The 11,165-nt window shown below is 51.1% G+C and overlaps 1 protein-coding gene across 1 annotated transcript; it reads left to right on the top strand.

The window, feature by feature from the left end:
• Window positions 1-1,542: 1,542 nt before the first annotated feature.
• fgf18a (fibroblast growth factor 18a) lies at window positions 1,543-9,551 on the top strand. Its single transcript, XM_076164961.1, is given in 5 exon segments — window positions 1,543-2,217; window positions 5,784-5,823; window positions 5,957-6,137; window positions 7,637-7,828; window positions 7,831-9,551. Coding segments are annotated over 5 exon segments (750 nt in total). The 5' UTR covers window positions 1,543-2,185; the 3' UTR covers window positions 8,136-9,551.
• Window positions 9,552-11,165: the final 1,614 nt, after the last annotated feature.

Below are 11,165 nucleotides of genomic sequence, written 5' to 3' on the forward strand. Positions count from 1 at the left end.
ACTTCAATTGTTTCCAGTTGTTCCAGGAATTTCCAGAAACAACTGTTTATTGAAACAAGGCATGTTAGCCCACAGTGCTCTGCGGTGCGGGACGCGTTCTACCTGTTTAAGAGGGAATCACACATACACATACACACACACACACACACACACACACACACACACACACACACACACACAAACACACTGATTTGCATATGGAACAGCTGGAACCGTCGCACCTCGTTAGCAGATGTTTCAGGACAAAGATCCAAACACTTGCTAAAAAAAGGGAATATTGTCAGAGTGTGAGCTGCTCGGGATCACATAGCGACTGACTAATCCCATTTTGATCCAATAAGTGTGTATGTGCGTGTGTGTGTGTGTGTGTGTGAGAGGGGGAGAGAGAGAGAGAGAGAAAGAGAGAGAGGGCGAGAGAGCGAGGGGGTGGGAGCGAGGGGAGGGGAGGAGAGGGAGGGAGGGAGGGAGGATTGATTCGCGTCTGTTAAAATCTTGTTCTGGTTTTTCTTGGAGGTCTTGGAGGTCTGTGCCTGCCGACGCGCCTCTCCTGCTGCCCCCCTCAACAACACCTTCTTCTTTTTTTATGGAAGCGAATCTCGGCGTTTTGTGGCGTGGAAAAGGGATCTACACAACACCAGTGAAGTGGATAAACGCACACACACACAGACACACACGCAGACACACACGCACGCACGGCTGCATGGGGCTCTTTTCTCCGGCGTGTTCTCCTGCGGTGTGTTGAATGAACCACGGAGGCAGATCCCCGGGAGCAGAGGGACGGTGCAGGATCTAGACCGAGGAGCGGATCTGTCAGGGCGCTTTTAGGTAAACACGTTTCCCTGCATTTAAACTTTTATTCCTGCAGAAAAAACTGCCGAGTTGGACTCCTCCACCTCCTCCGTGCACCGCGGAGCTTTTGTCGGAACCCGCTGGAGACTTTTTCGTCTTTTCTTCCTCCCCCCCTCCTCGGAGAAACTGCTTAAACTTTCTACGTTTTAAAAAAATAAATAAAAAGATCGGATTGCATTTTCCCCCTTCAAACATTTCGGAGGTGATGTCATCGTGCTGTGTTTTGGCTGGTATTGTGTCGAGAGAGAGAGCGCAGGGACGGAGCGCTGCAGCCAGGCGGTAACCAGCGGCTGAACGGAGCAGGGAAGTCCGGGAAATCAGGTGCAAAGTGCGGGCTGTCATTTCCTCTCCTCGCCGTGTCGCGGGTGGCTGAGTCCGCCACCCAGTCACAGCTGTTCCCATCCTCTCCAGCAACCAACCCTCCCTCCCTCCCTCCCTCCCCCGTCTTCTCTCTCCCCCCTTTATTATCTCCTCCCATTCTCATTCAACACTCTCCATACACCGACTCTTGAGCTGGACCGCTCCGGGACCTTATCCCCCTCTTTGTCGGACACTGTTGGTCGGCGTCACCAGAGCCACAGACCCGTTGAGCCAGCGTGGGGGCGCAGCAGTCATGACCGAGGCCGCCCTGCATTACCCTGCGCCCGCAGAGCCGTCTCCAGCTCGCCGTTCCCTCCTCCATCAGCCCGCCCAGGTAGCTCACCTCCAACAGCGCCTGCCCCTGCCCCGCGGGGACTAAGCCTGCCTCCTGCTCCTGTCTGTGCGGGGACCGACGACGCTCCGCCACATTGTCCTCATCCATCTCTATCATCCTACCTGGCACGGAATTCATTTTGGAGACCGAGAGCGCCCTTGCCGTTGCGCTGAACCCGTTACGCATTGGGATTACGCAGATTACGTCTGTCTACGGGGTCGAGCATCATTCTGAGGGTCAACCAGGTCGACACAAGTTGTTATCTGCGTGAAGCGTGAGCGCGCATTCACCTGTTCCTCTTCCTCGCCGGGGACGCGCAGCTGTTTGATGCCCTAACCTTCCCCCCCTTTGGTCCCCCGCCCATTCGTCTCCTCAGCAGCTGTTAGAGGTTGTCCGGCGGTCACAGTGGCACGGTTACCCCAGCCTCACGCCCCACTTTGCCCGTGCCCGCACATTTACCCACGCTGGGGGAACCGGGGAACGCCGCCGCCGATGCCAACGGGAGTGCTCGCTGACTCTTTGACTCTGCACAACATCCAGCGGATTCCAACCACAGACGGGAAATCTCCGGACTGTCGGACTGGCTCAGACCGAACGAGGAGACTGTCTCTGGGCCAAGTTCCATAGTGGAGGGGGGAAGCAATGTGGTCCCTTCTTTCCACGCTGACTGTTCTGTAAGTCACTTTAAAAAAAACAAAAAACTTCATTGTGTATTTGTCTTAGTGTGTAAATCGCATGTCTCCACTTAGGCTCTCTGTTTTTCTATGTCTTTCCTCTGCTGTTCAACGTATCTGTGACAGGCCATATAGCTACAGATGAAGACGATGAAGGCTAAGGTTGCGGTGTCTAACAATTACATCACTCCTCATCAGTCCCCATAGAAAACATGCCATGGAAGGGCCTGTTTTGATTGGCTGACAGTTCAGGGTCACTGGGTCACAGTCAGGGCCATGTTACTCATAAAACCTGCCATAAACATCTCCATCACCATCTGCACTTACTTCAGGGATGGCCAAGCTGGCTTAGAGAAGGACATTTTCCCATCGCCAAGAAAATGCTTTTTTTCCTATTGAAAATATTTCAGAAGTTGAGTCAAATAACACCGGCTTTATCTAGTGGGATAGGAAAATGATAAAGTGCCAAGAGCAAATCTAAGGGAGGAGGAAACAGACTCGGGGGGTTTGAGTTTGCCCATTCGAGGTGTGTCTTGTTAAAAGCCAAAAGCCAGGGGATTTATTTTTCTTTCTTTGTGTCGGCTGTACTTCTCCCAGATGGCAGTCATCTCCAGATACTTCTCATTCCTCGCACAACCTGGACAGGGTGTGTGCCGCTGGTGTCTGCCTGACTTTCCCCTCTTCATCTCTGTCTCCCCTCACACTGTCTTCACTTACCTACCTAACTGCATACATCTGTCTCCCTGCCTCACATACGCCCTTCTCCACAGATAGTCGCTCAGATAAAAGTATGAATTAATAACTGATGAATGATGGCGCCCCTGGCAGTATTTGAGGAGGAGAGCCTGACTGTTTAGTCTGCTGGGTTTAGTTTAGCTCTGCGAGAGCCAATCATCTTTTCATCCATTTCCTTCTTGCCCATCAGTTTTAACCACAGACATTTCACTTCATCAAATCTACAGTTATGCTCGCAAACATGCCATTTCACAAACGTGCTGGTGTGTTTTCAGCAAAGTGAAGTGAAGTCAAAGGGAGTTCTGCAGCATGAACCTGTTACTGCACTCTCACTCGTGTCTCCACCGCAGGATGCAGTGTTGTTGTCCTAAAGCCGCAGCTCCGTGTCGTGGCTTCTGTAAGCGTCGCTCCACCAAAGGGCCTATTATTGCTGATACCACTACGCCGCACTCACACGCCCGCCGGCCTAACCGCTATTCTTTAACCGAGGGCCTACTGCCTGAACATCTGAACGCCTCGCACTTTGCCCCAGCCCCGTCGCTCCGTTGTGGGCCTACCACGCTAACCGCCGCTACACAGTGCAGAAACCACGACTCTGTGCTGAGTCCCACCAGAGCGACCGCTCTCGCTCGGCGCCGGTGCCCAGTCCTCCGTGCTGAGGCCCGCTAGTCTAACCGCAGCCTCCATATGGTCGATCTGCTGGGACGCAGGTTTATGATGTCAGACTCTTGCTTGTTTTGGCAGTCCTCCAAAGCGCACCGGGCTTTCCCTCTCTCTCTCCATACCTCTCTCTGTCTTTACTCCCCCTGACTTTACTTCGGTGCTCTCTTATTCTCTCATTTTCTCATCCCTCCCCCACTCCGACTGATCCCGTCTCTCTCTTTCCTTTCTCCGTCTCTTTTTCTCTGTGGCTGGCAACACGATGGAGTGTCTGTGGTTTTTGTGGGAGCGGGAGAATCCAGTGCCGAGGCACTTTTCTCGCAGTGTCCTCGGCAGCAGCGCAGACCGTGGTGTTTTAACAGCTGAGAGTCCTCACAATGCACAGGCAACACTCGGGCCTTTTTCAGCTGCGCAGGCAAAATGTTAGGGCCAACACACTACTGCACTGCCTAGGGTGCCTGCATCTATTAGAGAAAGTATGGGGCCAATACCCCAGCGAGCAGAAAGGTAGAGGGGAGGGAAAGACAGAGGGAAGAGAGAGACATGTGTGTGTGTGTGTGTGTGTGAGTCAGGAGGGAATGACATGTGTTAGGATGTGCATGATTTCAACCCCCTTCCTTTCTCTTTCCCATTATTTATCCTTTTGTCTACTTCTCACGCCAGACCAAGCCAGACTGTGTGGTTCCAGCCCTGTCTCGTCCTGTTTATGTTTCTCCTCTCTCTCTCCTTCTTTAAAGATGCAACCTTAGATCCATATTTCCTCCTTCGATCACAGCGCACGTTCCCCCATTCCTTCTAACATCCTCCCTCTCTCTCTCTCTCGCCTGGTTCTTTTATTCCTCAGCCTTCTCCGTCTGCCTCTCCCCTCTATTCACATCGCCGTCTACAGGATCCCTTTGTGTACCCCTTATTCTACCTCTCGCTATCTCCCTCTCTCAGCAGTGCATAAGTCTTTGCTTTGGCCCAGCTGTCAGCTGCCTGCTCCTCCTGTACACAATCATACACCCTGCACACATCTGCACATCTGTGTGTATGTGCCCATGACAGTGTGGAGGAGTTGTCCTGCTAACCCCAAACATAAAGGGAGATTGGGAGGCAGGAATGATAGGCAAAAGGTAGAGTAGGCAGAGAGACACGGAGGAAGAGATAAGGTAGAGGTGAGATAGCAAGGACAGCAGGGCAGAGAGAGGGAGAGGGAGAGAGGCAGAGAGAGGGAGAGAGGGAGAGGCAGGGAGAGGGAGAGGCATGTGGGGAGATATCGAAAGATAAGGTGGGGAAAGACAAAATTCATAGAATTGCTTTTCAGCCCACACGTTTGGTTATGAACTTCATCAAGTCTTCTGCCACGATTCAGCGCAGTTCAAGGCCTGCCGGGGAAGAGCGTACATAACACAGTCACTCCCTTGCTAAAGCTGTAAATAACATGTAATACATCACGCTCAAGGTCTAAAATACAATTAAGCGGCGTTATAAAGAGGAAAACATGGCCGGTGTGTCTGTAAGCAGCACCTTTGATAGCCTGGAGAGTCAGAAGGACAAATGAGTTTAACATAAACGACACTGCAAACATTTCCACGTGTGCTGAACACTAACGTTACGACCCATCGGTGCTTTCACACAGTTTGCTACGGCCCGTGTTCTCACTTATTCAAAGCATCTCTGAATGTGACCGCACAGTCCAACTCTTTCCAAAGCCACATCACAGCCCAGCGTACACCTGTAGTCCAGGCCAGCTGTCTACATACACACAGCAGCCAACTAAGCCTGCCCCGTTCCCTCAGATGTCCAAACCAAAACATGTTCTAGTTGTCTCGGCATGTTTGCCATTTAGACACGGTCCAATCGGGTCATTTGGAGGCCAGATTTTGGTGTGGTGAAAGTCATGGACGGGTCAGAAATTGGGTTTGGACAGCAGGCTGGTAGCATAACGATAAACACTGCTATGGGTGTTGTCCGTCTGCCTATCCTTGGACATGTGCCGGCCTGTATGTCATATTGCTGTGGCAGCTGCACACCCAGTAGTGTGAGTAATCACCCAATGAAGAAAAGAGATGTTGAACAGAAAGAAAGGCAGAGAAAAAAGGGATGGAAATGATGGTGTCACGCTCCACTCTTCCAACATTCAATTTTGCTTACATATTTTTACACTTTTCTGTTTTTACTTTTTCCAGATGTATCCAGATGATGGTGGTGATGTGCAATCCGTTGCAGGTGAGGACGAGCATGCATAGGAATGAAGACATGTGCCGTGTAGAGGTCAGGCTGCTCTACCTGTGTGGTATTGTTGTCTTGTATGATGGTAGTAAGTACAGTACAGATGTTAACGTCTGTCTCACCCTCCCAGCAAGTACTCGGTGTGGACGGGGTCAACTTCAGCGTGCATGTGGAGAACCAGACGCAGGTGCGAGACACCATGAGTCGGCGACACCACCGGGTCTACCAGCTCTACAGTCGCACTAGCGGCAAACACGTACAAGTGCTGTGGCGCCGAATCAGTGCCCGTGGAGAGGACGGAGACAAATATGGTAAGACACACTCTCTTTCTCTCTCCCTCCCACCCACCCACACACAGGTAGACTTCTGTACACGCATGTACGCAACTGCAGTATGTGGAAGATGCTTACAAATGCACACATGCACGAACGCGCGCACGTCTCCCCCGGCAGTGAAGCTCGTCCTGGGAGTACAAAGACCTCATCGACTGGCTGCTGACTCAATGATTGTGGTGAAAAAAAAGAAGTGTGAGTTAGAGGTTGAAGCCTGGCAGGTAAAGCGTCGGGCCGAGCGTTAGAAACTCATCTCCTCCATCGATCCCTCCATTGATTTCTCATCCCTCCCTGTTGTCTCCTCTGGATTTAAAACAGCAGGATTCCTCTCCTTCCCTGCATCCTCTAACACTCCCTCTGTCCCTCCCCCCAGCGCCCTCCCCCCCTCCTCCTCCTCCTCATCCTCCTCCTCTGTCTGTAATGATGTCTAACCCATTCTTAAACCACACGGAATCAATGGGCAGAAGGAAGCCAAGCCATAAAGCTCAAGAGTTCACGTTTCTCCAGCGGGGGCTCATATTACACATCACTACCATTCACAATGTGCTAACATGCCATTTCAAGCCACCATACTAGCAGAAGCATGGCTGTTTTTGGCAACGGCGCGATGAAACAATCCAACACATCCAACACTGACCAACCGACGCTATGAGTCACTCTAAAGGGAAAGCGAGAGAGCGGGGAGAAAAAGACGAAACAAAGCAAAGAAAGGGGAGGATGCATGAAGGTATAAACACGACGTGAGAGAGCATAAGGGAGATGAAAGAAGAGTTGCAGGGGGGGGAGAGGGGGGGAGAGGGGGAGAGAGAGAGAGTGAGTGAGAGGAAGAGGGCAAAGGGAGGGAGGTATTGATTTCTGTTGACCCCTTTGTTGACTGAGGTCACGTAGGAACCATTTTAGGATTTATTTTTAAACAGGCACAAGCGCTCTCAGATGTGTGTGTGTGTGTGCGAGATTACACACATACGTGTACCTTCACGCGCACAAGCTCGCGTCGAAGCGTCTCACGTCTCCCTCCCTCCTTCCCGGCACTCCGCGCTCCCTCCGTTCCCCCGGCCGTTATCTGTTTTACGAGGCCCATTTGTGGTCAGCGGGCCTCATATCCATGTGTGCGACCAGGCTTATCTGACAACCATCTGTCAAGCCAAGACGTTTACATCTGCCCGTGATTTAACGCCGTGTTTAATAGCCGCTACGACTACGAATACTGTATGCGCTGATCTGGATAAAGACAAAAAAAAAAGCCACATGTAATTCAACAGAGGCTGGTAATCTGCCTGATTAGTCTGCGGGCGTGGCAGCGGCAGCCCGGATTTGTTTCGTTTGCAGCCGGAGATCTCACACACCGAAAACCCAAGAACCCGAGTGCTTAAACGTTATGCGGATTGTTTTGGAAATATTCCGACATGTTTCCCTCTTTTGTTTTTGTTACCTGCGGCTCTAATGTCGGTCTGTCCTTCTGTCTGTCCCTTCACAAGCCCAGCTCGTAGTGGAGGCCGACACCTTTGGTAGCCAGGTGAGAATCCGGGGCAAGGAGACCAACTTCTACCTGTGCATGAACCGCCGGGGCAAGCTGGTGGGAAAGGTAAGACGGGGTTTAAACATTGATATTAGTCATCGAAAATTCTGCAATCAAACTTTCCTGACCTGGCCTCTTTGTCTCTCCCTGTGTTTGTGTGGATACCCGTGGTTTCTCCTCCTCAGAAGGCCAGTAACCGCAGCGCCGACTGCGTCTTCGTGGAGAAGGTTCTGGAAAACCACTACACGGCATTGATGTCGGCGCGCTACACTGGCTGGTACGTGGGCTTCACCAAACGAGGGCGACCTCGCCGCGGCCCTCACACGCTCCCCAACCAGCAGGACGTGCACTTCATGAAGCGATTCCCGCCGGGGGAGCAGCCCGACTTGACCACGCCCTTCCGCTTCACCACCATCAGCAAGCGGAGCAAGAGGGTGCGCGCTACTGGTCCCCGCTAGTAGCGACCCCCGACGCTGGCGCCCACCGTCCCGTCATCCAAACAGCCTGGCGCTCATCTCTCTCATCAGAACGCCTCCCTCTGCTGGGAGAACAAACATTGACCAGAAACTTGATGAATCATTCACGGGGTTTAGCTTACACTTAATAATTTACCACTACAGCCCCCAGTCAGTGATCATCCATCCCAGTTCTCATCGCCTTATTGGACAATGCTAACTGCTACAACACCCGGTCCATTCATGGTAGCTATGCAGGCCTGGTCAGCTTCCCTTCATAGCCCACTAATTTCGACAGGGCCCCTGAAGGGCAGCCAATGTGAGATCTGGGCGTGTGGATCTATGAAGGCCTTTCCTCCACAACCACAGAAACCACAAGGCCTTCACGTCTCCTATTCTGGACCGGCGAGACGGTGCGAGAGAAGAATGGGATTACAACTGGACCATGAGAGGGGAAAGGCTGACTGAACACGGAAGTGGGCGCCGAGCCTGAGCGTAAAAAGGGAAATGTGGAGGGAAAACACAAAGGAGGAGGAGGAGGAGGAGGAGGGCGGAAACTGGCAGAGCGGACGGAGGGATGGAGCGATCTGCACAAACCAGAAAAGGAACATTAATGGATTGTTGACATGTGACGCACTTATCTGTCTCACCGCTAGACTGGTGGGAACCTGTGAGACCTGGAATGAGTGGATGATGAAAGGACGGATGAGGGAGCGACTGAGCGAACGACGTTACTGAATAAATGCATGTTTGTTAGAGGAAGTAGACGTGTGTGTGTGTGAGTGAGCGTGCGTGTTAGTGTGTGTGTGTGTGTGCACCAACAACCATGTGTGAAGCTGCATCACGAGGGACTCTGGAAAGCGACCGTGACAACTCACCGCAGGGACTGAAGCTTTAACAACTGGAATGTATGAAACCAAGCTGCACCAAAAACAAACAAACAAACGAGAAAAAAACAAAAAACAGCCAGCAAACGACGCCGAAAAACCAAACCGACAAACCAGCCAAAGACAACTGGAGAACCTTCTACGCCACTCCTCCCCGTGACTTACCCCCCCCTGGCCCCCGGCCCCCCTCTGGCCCCCCCCGACCCCATCCCCAAGGACACAACACCCTCAGCTTATAGGTCCAGAGGGTGACAAGCTCAGGGGCGGGGCGGGGGAAGAGCGCGGCGGGGAGGGTGCCTTCTCTATAAGCATCGCTATAGAAACGACCCAGGGGATGACGATGATGATGATGACGATGATGCTCCCGTGCGACGCCGTGGATACAGAATGCTGCTAGCAGGACATTCAGTGGAACACACCAAAGTCTCATGCATACACACAGGAGAAGAAAATATTAAAGGGAACAATTTATTGAAAGTTATATATATTATAAATATAAAAAGAAGACAGAAAACCCTAAATAAGCATTCTTACTATGATGGTTACAATAATTATGAGAAAATTATTTCATTTATTTATTTCAGCTCTGTGTGCAGCAGTCTTTCTCGACTCAGTAAACCTTACAGAAAAAAAAAAAAAAAAAAAAAATCCCGTGTCTGGCAGTTTCTCTCTTTTTTACAACAGCTTCTTTCATGTGCAGAGAAAAGGGGTCAAAGTTCACCGGCGTCTCGAGAGCTGGTGTGTATGGGGCGGCGTCGCAATACTAAAAAAATACATTACATAATTGAAAATATTTGCAGAGACCCTGGTGTGATATTAAGACCTTTACTCTCTTTTCCCCGGGCCAGGTGTGAAAGTGAGGAACAGCTTCTTCCACTCCTGTGCAGCGTTCAGTGATTTAAGGAAAAACAAAGCCGGGAGCAGATTTAGAGAGCAGATTCCAGCGCTTTCGGGCGTGAGTTAAAGCAGCTCTCGGATATTAAATTGCGAGAGAAGTAGAGTAAAAATGAAGTGTACGCTCGTTCCGCAACCCAATAGGCTCATAATTAACGATCGCCTCCAAGTTATAAAGATGTTCTGTTGAAATATGAACGCAGGAAAGGTGAGAGAAGTGGAAGGAATGGTGAGAGTTTCATTGGGGCCTTCTCATCTATCCTGCTTTCACAGTCCCGTCCCCCCCTGTCCATCCCCTTCCTTCTTCCCCATCCTGGCGGGAGGTCAGTGAGGAGATGTCGCTGCCAAATGACCCAATCACACCGGTGGACACAAACAGCTGACTCAGAGGGAAAAAAAAAAAAAAGGGTTGTACCGGAGGATTCTGATTCCAGGGCAGCAGGAATCTGTGCAGAGGGCTAGAAGGGGGGTGGGGGGTGTATAAGGAGAGGAGCAGGGTGGGAGGGATATTGGGGTGTGTGGGGGTGGGATAAAGGAGAGAGAGAGAGAGTAAAAAGAAAAAGGGGGTGGTGGTCGTGGGGTTGTTCAGTTCTGGAACGTTACTCCAGTTCCACTCTGGAATGATGGAAATATCCTGCGTAGCCAAAAAAGCCAGAGTGGAAGGTGTATGGTAATCACGTCGGGGAAGGAATGCCAAATATGTGCGTGAGAACGGAGCGGTGACCTGAGAGCTGCAGGAATTATGGGCCAAAAATCCCACAGACCCAGAGGAAGCACACACACCCATATCCAACACATACACACATCATATACTAACGGCGCTCCACCAAGCACAACCCACACAACTTCTCTTCTCAGAATCCAAAACATTCTACTATGCTGAAACAAAACCAGAAATGACTAAAAACCAACCTCTCCCCCCCAAGCTTCTTCTTCTTCTCCTCCTAGTCCGGAGATCACACACTGTACATACAATAAGAAGACTCACCTTAATGATCTCAACCACACTGGGCAGAGCCTCACGGTGTGTTTTTAACTTTTTCCAGCGTGCATTCCTCCCTCGCAGCTTCAGTCGTATAAGACCGCCTGTGCGATCCATTGTAACAGGTTGTTTAGATTCTAAACTTGGCTGCCAGAAGGAGTCAAAGCCTCATAAACAGATCACACTATAGGTTAACAGCTGAGTTTATACTCCCACCTGGTGGCCATCTGTAATACACCCACAACGTTGGTACACAAAAGGTAAAGGCTC

The sequence above is a fragment of the Genypterus blacodes genome, unplaced genomic scaffold (genome assembly GCF_046128005.1).
Source record: "Genypterus blacodes isolate CSIRO-AG114 ecotype Tasmania unplaced genomic scaffold, CSIRO-AGI_Gbla_v1 ptg000139l_1, whole genome shotgun sequence".
NCBI classification, from domain to species: domain Eukaryota; kingdom Metazoa; phylum Chordata; class Actinopteri; order Ophidiiformes; family Ophidiidae; genus Genypterus; species Genypterus blacodes.